The sequence below is a fragment of the Carassius carassius genome, chromosome 41, assembly GCF_963082965.1.
Source record: "Carassius carassius chromosome 41, fCarCar2.1, whole genome shotgun sequence".
NCBI lineage: Eukaryota > Metazoa > Chordata > Actinopteri > Cypriniformes > Cyprinidae > Carassius > Carassius carassius.
This window is the reverse complement of record NC_081795.1, coordinates 11,500,670-11,518,443: the sequence shown is the minus strand read 5'-3', so window position 1 is coordinate 11,518,443 and position 17,774 is coordinate 11,500,670. Positions and strand designations below refer to the sequence as shown.

Genomic DNA, 17,774 nt, shown 5'->3' with positions numbered 1-17,774 from the left:
CAGCATATTAGAATGATTTCTGAATGATCACTTGAGACTGAAATCTGGGCAATGGCTGCTGAAAATTCACAGGAATAAATAACATTTTCAAACAGAAAACAATGGTTTTAAATTGTAATGATATTTCACAGTATTTCTGTTATAATGCATTTTTTTTAATCAAATAAATTCAAGTCTTGTTGAGCTTAAGACACTTTTTCTGTTTGTATGATGCAACTTTCTATTTCTGCAGCTACACATAATCTCACACCCCATAATTGTACATTAATCTTTAAATAATATTTACAGACTGGATGTGATGTTTTATTCAAGCAAATAGCTTGCTTCTAGAAACTTAGGACATTTTAAACCACATATTGTCACACTTTTACAGTGTAAGCAGGCACTTTAAAACCTTAAGAGTGCAGTCTTTATCCTGACCTCAACCACCACACTCTGAACCCAGCGAAAGTGAGACAGAAAAAAAACAAAAGGCGTGTCTGTTCCTCTGATATAGTACTGCTGAGACAGTGGGACATGCTTGAGCTGGAGAAATGTGAGTGGCCTTTATCATTCAGGAGAAAAAAAGAGAGTGAGGAACAGTGAGTGAGAGAGAGCAGAGACAGAGCATTGTGTTGTTAAAGTGGAGATTAATACAGATAAAATGGAAAGAAGGAGGAGGAGCCAGGATAAAGTGGAGCTCTATCTCTCCTCCTCTTTCCTCTTGTTCCCTCCCTCTCTCTGCTCCCTCCCCCGGGCTGCAGAAGTAGTAGGAGGTTAACGTGACTGTAAGAGCTGTTCTTTAAAATAGCACGGCGGGCTGAACTCACACACTCAGACACACTCACAGCAGAGAAATCGTACTGAAACAAAAGGTCTGTAAACACTCAAACACTGACCATTTTTAAATTTTCTATTCTACTTCTTTAAGTTGAAGTTAAAGTTTGTTTCTGACTCTTTTTGTCTCCACAGGTCACTGTTGTCAATCCCTCTGGATTTCTATAGGATCTGGGACATTAAACAATTTCAAGAGGGAAATATCAGAGACAGGTGTAGGACTGTAAAGGAAGGTACCTGGACTCACAGCGGAGATGGATGCAGGCCCGTTGGCTTCAGTGGCCGAGGGCTCTCCGGAAGGGGAGACTGTGTGTGCCGCTTTGGCCCGCTATGAAACCACACTGCGGGATGCTGTGCGGGAGATCCATGTGGACATCAGCGCTTTCAAGCTGGGCATCGAGCGGAGACTAGAAGAGGCCATTAATGTGAGCGGACCTCTGGGCCGGGCCGTGGCACAGCTGCAGCAGGAGAACCGGCAGCTCAGGGGCCAGTTAGAGGCCCTGACCCGCCAGGTAGAGATGCTTACGGGGTCGGTGTGTGACAGAAGCACATTTCTCACTGAAGGATCGGCGCCACCACAGAGCAACAGCAGCACCGCGGGGCATCAGTCATCACTGTCTGCGGCCCCCAACATAGCAGCTCTGACCGGCTCTGCTTCCAGCCCCACCACCACACGCTTCTCCAGCAGAGCCACCTTCTCCGTCACCAGCAAGACTAATGTGAGTAACCATTTGCGGAAATGTGTGTTTAAATGGAAGTATGAGCTCGAATGAGGTCATTTAGTAGAACTGGAGAAAAAATTGATTGATGTGGGGAACTTTATGTTCGAAAATTGGGGTGGTGCTAGCGCAGTGGATAAGACACATGTCTTTGGTGTGAGAGACCCGGGTTCGAATCCACTGTGAGACACCAATGTGTCCCTGAGCAAGACACTTAACCCCTAGTTGCTCCAGAGGTGTGCGACCTCTGACATATATAGCAATTGTAAGTCGCTTTGGATAAAAGTGTCAGCTAAGTGAATAAATGTAAATGTGAAAATTAAATATTTTGACATCGAGAAGCCCGAAGCTGGAAAACGTATACAAACTAACTGAATGTTTGTAAAGGCAAAATTTGTCTCAGACCTTTGGTGAAATCTCTGGCTGTTAAGCAAACTTCCAATTTAATATACATTTTATAGCCATTTTAGAAGTTTTGGAATTGAATTGAGGTAGCTCTGATGCTGCATTTCATTTACACTGAAATAAAGCGGCATATTTTATTATGCCTTTTATGCAGCATTGCGCTTTTTTGCACATAATTTGAAGCAGGGATAAACCTGCCTTTCCTCAGAGGAGCCTTCACTTGTCTGTGTAAAGGCTCCAGATTTTTGTGAAATGACCAATTTTTAATTAAAACAATCACTTTAAATTGCTCAAACAGCCCAGATGTTTTATTCACACCAGTACTGATCAGATGATTTTAGCCATTTTAACAGATGTCATTCATTGAAAAAGCATGTGTGGGATTACACATTTACGAATCTGTTTAAAATATGCTGATCCTGTGTTCTGACCTAGCATCACATGAAAAAATACGGTGAAGTACAGTCTATTTAGCATTTAAGGTAATGATTCTGAAAATGATTCTCTTAAGAAAAGTTGGCAGCCAGAGGTTCCCATTGTCTTATTGTTAGTCAATTGAACCAGATTACTGAGACTATCACCTTTTGTTTGTAATGGCTCTTGGTACCTCTGCCCCAGTCTTTGAGTAGTTATGCTGATTGGATTAGGACTTGTGAAATGGGACAGGTTACTATACCTGAATACTTCATTTGCATTCTTTGTTTAAGGTCATCGCCCAGGTGCTTTGTCTCCATTTCTAAGCACTGCCCCCTAAATGTATATAAACTACAATATATCACTGCCTTAGTTAGACCTTTGATGACTGCAGCACCACACAGCTCGTTCTCAATAAAGAGTCCTATAGATACCCGAGAGTCTCCTAGTCTTCGCTCTTGAGTTTTCAACACATGCTTTATTTGATAATGTACATTTCATAGATTGTATATTTATACTGTAAACTCTGCAGTTGAGGGCATTTAGAATCCATTGCATTGCATGCAAATAAAATAGAATTTTTTCATAAGGTCTTGTTTTAGATTTCAGGTTTGTAAATAGTTTTTCTAAATCATCATCATTTTAGTAGCAGGAGTTCAGTTGATTTTGGCTGAATGAGAATTAGTAGAGACAAGGAAGGCTGTTATCTTCCCTGCCACATCCACACCTGCCAACCACATAATGAGAGAGCAACATTCTGGGCTTGTAAAATACTCAGAGACTGTTGTGGCAGGTCTGCGGAGCACTAGTTTTCAGGCTCAGCCTGCAGGAAGAAGTGAGTGAGGGAGAGAGAGAGAAAGACTTCACGTGGGGATGTGTGCTGGCCTGCCTCCCACGTGGCTGAACTGAAAGCACCTGCAGATATCACAAGTATCACACTTTATCTCACGCTCTTCCTTCCAAGTTCGTGTCTGTCTCTGATTCTTTCTGAGGCCTGTTGTACTTTCCATTCTTGGGAAATGACAATTTATCCTGGGCTTAATCTCAGACTGCCGCCACTGTATCTGAGGCATTTCATGTTCTTGTCTCTTAACTTTTATTCTGTCTTGCACGAAACACTGTCTCCAGAAACTCTTCCTCTCCATCTGTCTGTCATACTATGCTTGGCCTCTCTCACTACAGTTCATAGAATTTGAATTTAAATTGATGTAGCGAACAAAATCCATATATGAAATTAGAATTTAAATTTAAAGTAGAATTCAAATTAATTGAATTTCAAAGATTAAATAAATAAAAAAACATAAGATTAAATAACTAAATAACTTTGTTCATTCAATATTTTTTTGCTGCAATTTACTGTCAAAACTTTAAATGCACATGAACCAGATCATCCTGTGTTCCTCTTCCGTCCAGAGTTCAAGCTTTTGCTCTGCCCTCACTGTGTGCTGTCTCCACAGAGGTGTCCTGCACTGCTGTTACCAATTACTGCAGCATTTCTGCGGTTTCAATGGTCCATTGTGTCAACGTTCTGCCTCATTTGAAGTACGCTGAATGAGTCAGGATTTAAAGAACATGCAGGACACCCTCCTCCATTCTTTATTCAATGGGATGTTGTCTAGATATAGCACTGATGGACTCCACTGGAGACTCTCATGTTTGAAGGACTTGGCTGGGAACCACACCTGTGGAACCTGGTCCCACAACATGTTTACATTTGGCCCCAAGCACGAAACAGCCTCTTGCCCTCCATTACTGTTCATGTGAATAAATTGTTTTGGGGTCAGTAGGTTATCTTTGACTCTACAGTGCCTCAACATAGTCACTGCATTGTAAAAGTCAGACACTTTGACTACCAATGGAGTAAATGTGTGTGTGTGTGTGTGTGTGTGTGTGTTCGGCTGTATATAAGATAAGATTTGCACGGGTGTTATCTGTGGAAACTCTGTTAGAGCATGCTCAAAATCTTAGAGAAAGGATAGACACACAAAGGCGCCAACATATATTGCAGAGTTAAAATATTAATCATAAACTCAGTCGGTTTCCTCTTAGCTTCACACCATCAATCCCAAATTATAAGATAATATGGCCTGGATTTGGTCTCCAAATCCTTGCCTAAGAGGTTTTTATTGATTTCTTTTTTTTAGCTGCTCTACACTGAGCTTCAAGTTTGGCAATGGCATCAAAGTAAATGTCTTCTAGCATCTTGGTTCGGCTTGCTAACCTAGCTAACAGTGCGTTTCACAAATCTCTGTGAGCTACTTTGTGTTGTAGCTCTCAACATTGTTTCAGAGTTTTGTTTTAGCCATAGATTTTGTCTTTTGACAAACATGTCCTTTAAATTTATTTTACATTTTAGTCAGTTTTACTCAAAACAGCATCTAGTTTTAAACATTTTATATATTAGATATGTAGCTCTTCACTTAACCGGTGATCATTCACTGTTCAAAATTAATATTCTTTCAAAAAACATTGTTAGTACATTGTTAATTGTGTGGGGGGTTTTTTTCTTCATGTAATAACTTCATCAGTAGTATGTTTTTAATTATTGTCATGGTGCATTTATTTTACCTCATCTTCTTTTTGCTGACAAAATCCAAAAACCCTTTGTTGATGGTTTTCATCATTAATCTCAGTGACAAAAGTCAATCCACACATCTTTGCAAAAAGACTTTATCATCTGGATTAAAGGAGTCGTTCACTCAGTTTCTTTCTTCTGTTGAACACAATGATGTTTTGAAAAATGTTAGTATCCGACCAGTTAATGGGCGCCATTGACTTCCATAGTAGCAAAAACAAATACTATGGAAGTCAATAGTGCCCATCAACTGTTCAGAAACTAACGTTTTTCAAAAAATCTTCTTTTGTGTTCAACAGAAGAAAGAAACTCATACAGGTTTGGAATGAGTGGAGGGTGAGTAAATGAAGAGAGAATTTTCATTTTGGAAGTGAACGACTTCTTTAACATCCTCCACTAGGCTTGTAGCAACTAGCAGAATTTGCAGCATTTTCTTGAACCAAACTTGCCCTAAGAACAGACACAATGCACTTTTTCCATGGGAAAGACAGCATATTTCAGGATGTACTATTAAGCTAAATAAACTGTAAATGTCATAAAATAAATTGGATTTTGGAAGTAGTATGTTACAAATTAATATATTGTTTTTGTTTAGGAGCTCAAGTAAATCCATCCTCATGTCTGTCTTTTCTGAGGATTGTTATAATGCAAGTATTCTTCCATCAAGCCATTTTAAACTGGCAAAGAACCATTAATATTTATAGTTTTGACATACACCATTCACTATGCTATGACATAAACTTAAGCATTTATTCCTTCTGTGACATGTTTATTCACACCACACATCTGTAGCGAGGACCTTTTTTTCTCTACATAATACCCCATGTTGCCCAGCTTCACCAAATGACCAACAGCACTTCAAATCCCATGTTTGGCTCTGGCAGTGTGAGAAACACACTCCTTGCTTTGACTTGCCTCAGCCCAGAGTGCCAGTACATCAAGTGTTCAGCCATCTAGCATTGCCAAAGTGGAGCTGTCTTTAAAACGGTCCACTTTGGTTACATGAAGCCCAGAGGAATGCCGTTTGATCTGACATGCTGGGCTTTAAATATGGTTTTGATGCTGGATGTTTTCTAGATTTGGACAGCCTGCCAGGTAGCCAAGTAGGCTTCCGAAGGCTTAAAGGCTGAGCATTTGTTTGCAAAGATTCACTTAATCGTTCACATTTTAAGGCTGCTGGACTCCAAGCCTTTATTTATGAGGCTAATGCGTATGAATACGCGCCTGTATAATTTTTATGCCTTGGCAGGAGGGTTAAATGAGCTTACTTGAACATACTGTGTTTGTTTGCATGTGTTTGTGTGAGACATGTTTGACATTTCTAGCCCGGCGCTGGCCCAAAGCCAATGCACTCACAATGGAACAGATCTTTCGTTTAATCTCCTCCCGTTGCCCTGACTGGATCTCCATGTCCAGCACAGATTCCTGGCAGAGAAGAAGGAGTAGAAAAAAAAAACTTTGCACAGCTATTAATACAGTAGAGTTCAAGAGAGGGAAAGAGTGAGGGAATGTGAGAGGGAGGGTGGAATAGAGAGAATAGATCGTGGATGGGGGGCTAGAGAAAGGCATCCAGCCACTCCCATGCTGCCCCTTGCTCTCCTAATTACTTCCAGACAATGACATGTATTTTCATCTCCGTGGTTACAGGTTAATAATTCTGTGTTTACGGGATGACCTCACTGCCCTTCAGGAACCATTGTCCCACCTTGTAGGAATGTGTATGGGCCAAGAATTGGAGAAATTTGGTGAATAAGTTTTAGTCAAGACCTTGCCTATCCACCCATTTGTGTGTCACTGGATTAAAATACAAGGCCCCTGGTGTTTCAGCTGGTGCTAGAAAGTCTAAACCCACTTAAGCTCACCTGAAATGTCTGTGTGTTTGACCACTGCCTAGATTTGTGTACTCCATCTGCAGGTGGGGCCGTAGATGTAGCGAGTCCCTCCGGGCTACAACCCATCAATCGTGCTTTAGCGAATCTAAAATGTACTTATGTGTTAGTGTAAGCATTTAAAATACCAGGTGGACAGTATAAGTAAGATATCTAAAATATCTCAATTCTATATTAAAGTATTTAAAAAAATTTGGGAAACTTTACCTAAAAAAAAACGTAAAAACATTTCAGAATTCAAACAATTCTTTTGAGACAAATCTGACTGAACTAGTTCACAAATAACATGAATTAATTAATCTCTTTCAGCCAATTGTTTTCAGTAAACCCTTACTCAAACAGCTATAAATGATTCATTTGGCAATTCAAATGATTCAATTGCACCAGTTAAACTTACTGATTCAGTAATCCAGTTGGAACAAATCTTAAACTAACAAATCACTTAATTGGTCTTGTCTGATTCGAATGGGAGCAAAGAATTAAGAGTAATCCCCAAAGCTTGAATATGCTGACTCCTAATAATTCTTAAAAAGGTCAGACTGGACTTTAAATGGTATTTAATATGACTGAACACCAATGAAATTAAATTAGGGCTTGAATTTATGTGCTCTAGAGGACGACAAGGGTTTTTTTACAGTTACATTTGTGATTGTGGGAGTATGTGGGAGTCAAAATGAAGCACACCCAACTCCCTGAGAAATCAGGAGGAATTTTCGTAGTTCACACACACACACACACACACACAGCTGAGTGTTCAAAATGCCCCTGCAAAGGTTTTCTTTCCATTCTTACGTCCGTTAAAAGAGAAAATTGCGTGTTGAGGCTTTGAAAAACAGGTGTTTGGGCTTCTTTATTCACAAACACTTGAGTTTTTAATGGAAATTACAGAGCAAAGACCCTCACAAACCAGGCATCCCATCCCTGGTTGTCTCAGCTTTATAGACTACCTCTCTCTGACTTTCTAACAACAGGAAAAATAACCCTTAAATTACTTTCAGCCAAATAGGGGTACAAATATTTCTCTTAAATCACAAATGATTAATTTGCTTTTTACATTGTAGACTTATGCCTTAAACAGCATCCAGTTTGCTTTTCGTGATCATGACACTCCTGCTCCAAAAGTGAGCCCAGCTATTTGTACACTGGAAAACATAAATAGCACTATCGGCATGGCTTATTAATACCAGATAAGGCCTTGTAAGAGCTGGCTATCTGTAGGATTTGTGTGACAGGGACTCGAATTAGTCCTCTGAACTCTCTAAAGTTCTCCCACAAACATGCCCTCTATTGTTGTTTATGTTCCATTCCATTCCCCCGCCACCACAATGTTCCAAGAATCGCAAATGTCACAGTGAGGCAAGAATATCCCCTTAGATCCATTTAAAATCAGACATGCACACACACAGCGCTTCATCAAAACTGGCATTCATTTCTCTGATCATACACAGAACAGCTCTCTGTTTTCTCTTGCAGTAACAATGCTCAAGCCACCACACTCATATTTCGCTCACCATCAAATCACTCCGAGATTATATAAAATCAACCTTGTGATTATCCACCGCAAAAATCATCCTTCATGCACCTCAGCATTGCACAGTCAGGCTGCCAGAATTCTGGGGAAATTCTTGTGTGGCTGTAGACGGACATTTAGACTCACATGAAAGGCTTTCTGTGTTGGGAGTCCATTGTCTGAGTGGATTGTACATAGTAACCACATTTAGAGACATTCGTTTTTTTGTCCTATTGTAGGAAAAAAACCAAATGGACTGAAGACTCCGCAAGGCCTCTTCTTGTCTTCTCACCTGCTGGAGTGATTACTGTGTCGCTAAAGGGGCTGCATTCAGTGCTCTAGTGGTCTGTTTTGAATAGTCTGAGAGACTACACTGTTGTCACTGTTGCCGTCGGTTATGGAGCAACAGCACGTACAGGAGATGAGCGACCATCCCTGAGGACAAAAGGATGGACTGTCCAATTTTTTTCCCCTCTTGTGTGTGGCTAGAGGACTCGGGCTGAAGTTGAGCTGAAGAACTAAATTGCCATGTTGATGATAATTGATATTGAAAATGGTCTTTTAAAGGAATCAGTTGAACCAATTCACAGAATTAACACTGAATGATTCAGTTGTGAATTTGACTAATTGTAGCAGTTAACAACTCAATGATTCAATTATATATTCAAGACCGAATAGCGATTTGAACTGTTTCACAAATCACATTAATTCATTTATTAGAAAATTTGACTGATCCAGTTGCAGCAATTAATAATTAACTGATCTGCTTGAGACTTGCTTTGAGACCCAGTGGCCGATTCCTGAACGAATCACTGATTCTTTTCAATAATTTAGCTGAACCATTTAGAAATTAATTTTAGTTCATTTGTGAATTTGACTGATCCCATCGCAGCATTTAACAACTCTTTTCAATGTTATAGTCAATGCCTGACTGTGTTGTGCAGTTCATGAACAAATCTTTGCTTTGAGACATTTTTTTTTCAAAGAATCAATTGAACCAGTTCACAGATATCAAAGAATGATTCAGTCGTGAAGTCATCAAGTCAGTAATTCAATGAATAGATAGCGATGTCCAATTTGTGAATATAGTGATTCTTTGAGGCAAGTCTTTTTTTAGTGAATCAGTTGAACAGGTACACAAATACCATTAATTAATTCATTTGCAAATTCAGCTAATCCAACTGCAGCAGTCAACAACTCGTGAATTAATCATTCTTTTAATATTGAAGTTGGGCTGAACAGCTAAATTATTATGTTGATGGAAATTTAATAGGTTTGAAAAATAAAAGCTAAATAAAAAGTACTATTATTATAGCAGTGTGATTGTATGCTTGAATAATTAATAAATTAAAGAAGTGCATCGATTATAAAATTAGTTGCAGCCTTAGTCTAAATTGCTTTTCCACGTGTTCTATCTCACCTCCCAATTTCCTGCACTTGTTTTATAACTTCTCTATATTAATGTCATGATTCATTCTCTGGGATGAGGGAATATGTTGTTTCTGGAGGAAAAAAGAGAGCAACTGGGGTTGTGCATGCGGAACATGAGATGGGTGTGGTTAGATTGCCCCCTACACCTCTTAATTTAGCCCAGGAGCCGAGCAACAGGTGACCTCCGTGCCAAAATAGTGCCTGAACCAATGTATTTGGAAGGAATTTCAGATTCAAACCTAAATGACTGCAGGCAATGTTTTTTTTTTTCAAATTCAGGCTGTGCAAAAACACTTTAATATGATGCAATCCAGCACCAAACGTTTGCACTGAGCTGAAAACCTGCGGGTTCAGCGAGCAAATAAGAGTTGGATAAGTTTCATAGCTGGGGTGAATTTTGTCTCCCCTATCTTCTCTCCAACCGCACGCCCCTCCAGCATTCTTAAAATGTGATGTCACCTGGCCTCTAGTTCAGTTACTCCTTGAATCTCACTAGAAACCTATTTCTCTTTTAAAATGCACTGATTGCGTGCCTGGATTTTAATCCTTGTGTTTTTGTATTTGCACTCATAAATGAGTACTTCCTAATAGCCTGTGCATGAAGACACATTTGTTAGCATATTAGCATGTGTTTGCATGTCAGGCTGCACACAAAGCAGCTATTTAAAGCCCATTGATAAGCTGCCAGGCAATTACTGACAGCACACGAGAAAACTAAACATGCACATTCATTATTTTGGTTTGCTTCCAGGCCTTAAACAACTTGTCCATCACTCCCTTAGGAGACAATCTGCTTTTATAATGGTTAGCTCATTGCAGCCAAGGCCAAACATCTGTATCTATATAACTATTGGATGGTTGAGGTCTGAAGTAAATGAAGCAAGGCAGTGACAGTGTGTAACTTCAAGGCACTAATATCAGCATGTGATCTTGCATTAAGGTCAGACAGAAGAGTGCATAGAGGGCACAAGTGGCTATTAAAGATTAAAAGAACCAGCAAAGCAGCCATATCTTTACTGATGACCCACATCAGCCCTGATCCAGAGCTTTGATTTATTTTTAAAGGAGACTGTAGGCTTCTTTAAACATTACTGGACTCCATAGTGATTTCCTAGTAAACCCATTAATCACATCTAATGTCTTTGATTAGATTACAACACTGAAGAACTGGAGACACTTTGGCTCTTTTCATGTCTCTGATTAGGGTTTATTGTATAATCACATCATGTGTCTCTTGCTCCTTATCCTGTTTCAGCGCTTATCCATTTGGAACTGGGCCTCTTGAAAAAGATACTTGTTTTTAGGGGCTTGTTTTAAAGCTATTTATTTTCATGTAATGGCTGACTAAATTTCACACAGTTTTATCAAAGTATGAAATATTTGATATCAATTCTAAAATCTAAAGCTAAAGATTACATTTACAGTTATTCAATTATTCATCTTTTTAAAGATGCTGCTTCTCTCTGTAACAGAGTATTGAGCGAGATGAACCCATTGAAGTGGATCCAGCACCAATTTCCCATGGCTTGGAGAATGGACACATATGCTCAACAGGTATTACCCATAATAATTCTTGTAAACCATACATGGGGTGCATCTCAATCAGCTAACTAGTTACATTAGTCAGGTGTAACGAGGCTGTTCTAGGTGGGGAGTGAACCCGGGTCTGTTGGGTCCAAAGTCACTGAGTTAATGGATTGAGCGAACTCCCCACTAAATGAATCCAAGAGCAGGGATGATCAAATGGCCAGGAGTCGTGGGTCTTCAACAAGACAAAGCTTTACTAATAAAAGGTGCAACAAAACAAGAGAAGCCGTGCTTCCAAAAAAACAGTACAAAGAAAAATAGACACAAGGGTCTAAAGACTTAAACTTTAACAGACTTAGCTTGCAACAGGTAACATAGGCTCAAGACTGAACAATAAGGCATGGCACAAACACACTTAAATAGGGCAAGACACAGGTGTGATGCATCAGGCATAATGAGTGGTAGTGTTCAGCAGGAATCTGGTGAGGGTCGCCACCTGCCGACCAGGAGGAAAATAGCAGTCCAGTTAAGGATTCCTTACATCAGGGCACTGACCAGCCTATCAGCTATTTTAAGGCATGTCTTAATTGCAAAATTCCCATCGCACTGGATCCTTTTCTCCGTAAAACTCCCACAGCGCATCGCAAAAACCAGGTAACTATTTTCCCTTAAGTCAATTCAAGAAACATGCCATTTGGAAAGGGTACAGGTAGTGAAAGTAATGTAGTTATTATTTTTATTTTTTGTCTGACAAGTTTTAATAGCATTATATTAGCTGCATTTCTTTAAGGCCAACTCACACCATTCTAATACTATGAGAACATGGAAATCCACAACATAACTATATTGATTACAAATAGGAGGAACAATATAATCGGAATCACTTTCAGAAAGTTTTTTTCAACTGATTTTTCTTCAGCTGGCCAATCACAATCAGCATGAGCCTGACTTTAAAGATCTGGAGCATTTAAAATTGCAGGCAGCATAGATGTAATGCAAGCTTATGATAAACCAAAAAATTATTGAGTGTTGGTGTGGACGCTAAAATATTTATTTTTACAGTTCTTGTTCTTGGTGGGACTGGGCCATTATACTGCTTCAGTTGTAACATACTGACCCCAATCCATCATCTCTCCAATCAGAAAACTCCATTGAGCCTTTGAGGAGAAGCTCACCCTCCAACGGTGTGTCACAAGAGCACTCAGCCCCTGTTTCCATGGCGATGCCACACCTGCCCATCACAGCAACCACCAAAGTGGCTGACTCTGCAGTTATGAAAAGTCCTGAGTCACCTGGTAGCCCGATGCAAGCGATGCCGTCAGCCATAACAGATTCACTGACAAGCAGTCAGCTGGTCACCAATGATAACCAGCCACAACTAGAGTCTCCTGCTCATGCAGGTATGACTATCACAACTACAGCTACAGATGAGTCTTTCTGCTGTCATCTCCTAAATGTGTGTGTTGGTCTTGTGGTTACAGTATCGTCTGTGAAAACATGGGCTCCGACTCCTGCCAGGACTATGGGCTCTCCACGGCTTAGCGGTAGAACAAACTCATCCATTCTCTGTGACTCATATATACAGCATGTGCTTTTATCACAAAGCCTGTCTCATTGTTTGTGTTGCTACATGTTTTATCTTACAGAGAAAGCATCTTCGGCTCCAGCCAAGTCAGTGACTTACTCTGGGCTTTTTCCACACAGTACAGACAGGTGGGTCGAGTCCGAATATGCTTAAGTGCAAATAAATGTTTACACTAAGCAAGATAGTCTTGGTAACACTTAAAAACAAGGTTTAATTTGTTAGCATTAGTATTAGTTATAATAAACTTTTAACTAGCAACTCTTTGTAAAGCATTTATTATCTTGGTTCATGTTATTGCATACACTACCATTAAAAAAAATAAAAAATTCGGCAATGATACATCACATTGATCAAAACTGAGAGTAAAAATATATTTCATGTTACAAACGTCTTCTATTTCAAATAAGCGCTGTTCTTTTGAACTTTTATACTCATTAATGAATCTGAAAAAAAAACACATCAGTTTCCACAAAAATATTGATATGAAATGAGCGTGTGACACTGAAGATTGGAGTAATGGCTATTAAAAATTCAGCTTTGCCATCACAGGAATAAATTCATTACATTTTAAAATATATTACAAATAGAAAACTGTTATTGTAAATTGTAATAATATCTCTTTGTATCAGGAATGTGGATATGTCAGAAGATTTATCCTTCGGTAAAGGTATTGAGCGCAGACGGGAGCTTGTGAGGTCCCAGACTTTACCTCGAAACATTGGAGCCCAGGCTTGCAGGTCCATCTTTGAGAGGCTGGACTCTGAGAACAACAGGTAATGGAATCATCCTGCATGTCTAAACAACCTTTTTTTCATGCTCTGATAAGTCATTTGCAATAAAAAACCCTCTTGCGTTGATCTACCCAACTCAGTCGACCCAAGCCTGTGGATTCCAAACCAAAGCTGAAACGTTCTCAGAGCTTTGGAGTGTCCAGTGCTAGCAGTATCAAGCAGATTCTTCTGGAATGGTGTCGATCCAAAACCATTGGGTACCAGGTAAGACATGCCATAAATGTCTTGGGATTTATCTCAAACCAGGAGAAAAAGGGAGCTTTGCACACATATCAACATAGCCAGTGTTTTAAAACTATGAAAGGTTTCACAACACTGATAGGATGAGGATTATCCGCATTATACCACAGCTTTAATCAACTTTATTATCAAAACGAAGAAAGTGAATGGTCATTATTTGTGTGGTATTAGTGTTCCTCCCTATTCTATTCTGCTCGGCTCTAGTGCGGCTTTGCAAACCAGCCCATGTGGTTTTAGTTAGAGATTGTAATGTAATGGTCAAGCCTAATTTAGTGTCAAAAGAGAGTAGTACATAAACATGAGAACCAGAGCGGACAGCTGACAACACGCGTGACGGTTTCCATTTCCCTCAGTGACAGACACTGTCTTAGCCTGTCAGATTTGCCAGCTACGGATGAAAAATGAATACCATTAAATGATGAGGTGTACAGAAAATTCCAGCATATGAAGATAAGAGCCAGACAACAATAAAACATCTGCTCTGACAACCAAAATCATGTATGCAGACTCTCAAAGAAAATTATTATTGTTCTATGCCTTTCATAATGCTAGAAGAATTATTTTTCCAGGCTATTGTTATTCGTTATTATTATTCCATTAAGATTTATTACATTCTTAAATTAAATTAAATAGAAATTCAGAACACATCTTAAACTTACAAGAATATATATATATATATATATATATATATATATATATATATATATATATATATATATATATATATATATATATATATGTAGTATCAGTGTTATTTTAGCATTACCTAGATGCTACATGATAGTACGTTTTTATTTATTTTTTTGTCATTTTGTTGTTTCATCATTTTTCTTAGTTTTTCATTTGTATATATATGTTTTTGTTACATATTTATATTAAGTTATTTTGGAGCATCAAGTTAACTAAATGAAAATAAAAATGTTGGCAACTATCTAAAAATTGTCACAGTTATGGACTTTTGGATGTGTTTCTCTCTGTTCCTGTTTAGTTCTGTTGCCCTATAGTTTCAGATCAGTCCTGATTTTTTACGTTTACTTGTGATTTGCAGCTGTCACTCTTTCATTAGCCTCCTTATTTATACTCCCTGTTCTGTTCAGTCTTTGCTGGTTATTTTGCTTTATCATTGTGTGTGCTGCGTTTGCTCCTGTGATTCTTTTGTGTGTACTCCTTGTGGCTTAATAATTAAAAGATTATTTTTGGATAATAGTGCTTTAAATAGCACTACTATTTGTCGAATAGTGTTTTAGTTTTTCAAATCTTATTTTAATTTTCATTCATATTTATTTTTGAAAAATGTATGGTTTTAATTTTAATTTTATTTAATCAAATATAATAACCCTATATATATATCCTAAGCCTACCTACATATACTGTATGATTTAGGTGTGTGAAGCATAAATATATTTTTATTCATGTATTTTTTTAATCTGTATTTTTATACAGTTAATTTGATAAATTACAAATACATTTATTTATTAAAAAAATTTACATTTATGCATTCAGCAGACGCTTTTATCCAAAGCGGCTTAAATTGCATTCAGGCTAACAATTTTCTACAATCATGTGTTTCCTGGGACTTGAACCCCCAACCTTGCGCTTGCTAACGCAATGCGTCACCAGTTGAGCTACAGGAACACTATTATTATTTAATTATTTTTTGGAATAACATGCACTGATGAGTCAAGTTGAGTGAGACTAGGACCAGGAAAATAATACAGCCAATTTTGACTTTGTGTTGAAGGGTATGGGAGCAAAACCGCAGTGTGCTGTGAAATATAATAGCTTCACTCTCTCCCATTAATCTGCAGAACATCGACATCCAAAACTTCTCATCCAGCTGGAGTGACGGCATGGCATTCTGCGCCCTGGTCCACTCTTTCTTCCCCACAGAGTTTGACTACAACGTCCTGTCCCCTGCCGACCGCAAACATAACTTTGAGCTGGCATTCAGCACTGCAGAGTAAGTCACTGCAATGAAAGCAACCCTGTTCAGCTTTTTCACAATAGCATCGAGATGTCAGCACACTTCATGGTGCCTTAAGCTCTTAAGTTTGGTAGTTTGTCTTATTGTCATTACATCAGACACTGAAAAAGGAAATGAAAATGAAATTTTTCATTTTAGTAAAAAAAATTTAGTAAAAAAAAACACTGGAAAAATAAATAAAATTCTGTAATGACATATGGTTGAGTAAATAAAGACTGCATATTGATTTTCATTTAAAAGCTCTAATAAAGTATTAAAAGTCTTTAAATAGAAATAGACTGGATAGATGAGATGTGAACTTAACATGACCCGACCTAAAAAGCTGAACAGAATGGTATCAAAATACAAGTTCACACAAATCATCTGCAGTTGTGCTCCACATCACCTCACAGTACGGCACAGAATATAATGTTACTTAGTTTCTGATGCGTCTGAGTCTATGGTGTCCGTAAAGCGCACTTTAAACCACTAACATGCCAACAAATTCCTTCTGAGCTCAAAGGAACCTCCTCGAACAGCTACTCCGACCTGACAGCTCTGCAGCATGACATCATGCTCCTACAACTGTGTCCCAATTCCCACATCCTGAAATATTTACACATGCCTATAACTGCACTACCAACGTCATCTGAACATATGTATTACACTTATCATATTAACTTAAACAGTCAGGGGACATGGAGAATGAATAGAAACAACCATACACGTCCAACCCTGTTAAATCTGTTTCTCTGTATTTCCAGGGAGAAAGCGGGCTGCGATAGACTCATTGAAGTGGAGGACATGATGGTGATGGGAAGAAAGCCAGACCCCATGTGTGTCTTTACTTACGTCCAGTCACTATATAACCACTTGCGCAAGTTTGAGTGAGATCTCGGCCTCTTGGGCCCCTGCTGAACCCTCTGCACTGCCCCCTGCGGGACAAAACTGAACTCTGATATAGTCACTATGGCATGGGGCTGCAAAATGTCCAGGGGAACCCACACCATTTCAGTTGCATTTTAGTCAAGAAAAGATCATTGACATGGTTTTTGTATAAGTCACGCTCTTTTAGAAATGGTGGCCTTTTTAGAAATGTATTACTAAACAGATTGAATTTAAAGGAATATTTCACCCAAAAACAAAAATTTACTGATGGTGTACTCATACTTAGGACATTCAAGATGTTTGTTCTTCACCGGAATGGATTTAGAGAAATCTAGCATTACATCACTTGTTCACCAATGGATCCTCTGCAGTGAATGGGTGCCGTCAGAAAGAGAGTCCAAACAGCTGATAAAAACATCACAATCCATAGATTCCACACGACTTCAGTCCATCAATTAACGTCTTTTCTGCATGTTTTTAAGAAACAAATCCATCATTAACACATTTTTTAACTTCAAAAAGTTGCTTGCAGCTAAAACATGAGTCCTCTGTCATAATATTGTTTGTCCAGTGAAAGAAAGTTGTCTTGTCTGGAGCAGGAAAGAAAGTTGCACAGATCAAGCACCGTTTACAAGTGAAAACTGTTCTAAACAAATATGTTGGTGGATTTGGATGTGAGAGGAGAACAGGGGATGGACTTTTCATTGGGAAGTGTTATTATGGATTATGTATTCGTAATTTGGCAAAGAGTGATCACAGTTTAAAGTTGAAATGCCTTAATGATTGGATTGTTTATTAAAAATCACATCTTTTTTATGTTAACTGAAGTCGTGAAAATAACTTATACATTAATAACTTAAAATAACTTATATATTTTCTAACAACACTTATACACTAGAGGATCCATTGTGAGTAAGTGATGTGATGCTAAATTTATCCAAATCTGTTCTGATGAAGAAACAAACTCATCTACATCTTAGATGGCCCGAGGGTCAGTAAATTTACATTTTTGGGTGAATTA

At 38.5% G+C, this 17,774-nt stretch overlaps 1 protein-coding gene across 1 annotated transcript; it reads left to right on the top strand.

The window, feature by feature from the left end:
• The first annotated feature begins 714 nt into the window (after positions 1-714).
• Positions 715-17,013, top strand: LOC132122726 (smoothelin-like protein 2). Its single transcript, XM_059533073.1, has 10 exons — positions 715-854; positions 952-1,535; positions 11,232-11,313; positions 12,429-12,686; positions 12,768-12,830; positions 12,933-12,999; positions 13,501-13,644; positions 13,743-13,866; positions 15,711-15,862; positions 16,630-17,013. Exons 2-10 carry the CDS (start codon positions 1,071-1,073, stop codon positions 16,754-16,756), a joined length of 1,482 nt encoding a protein of 493 aa, XP_059389056.1. The 5' UTR covers positions 715-854; positions 952-1,070; the 3' UTR covers positions 16,757-17,013.
• Positions 17,014-17,774: the final 761 nt, after the last annotated feature.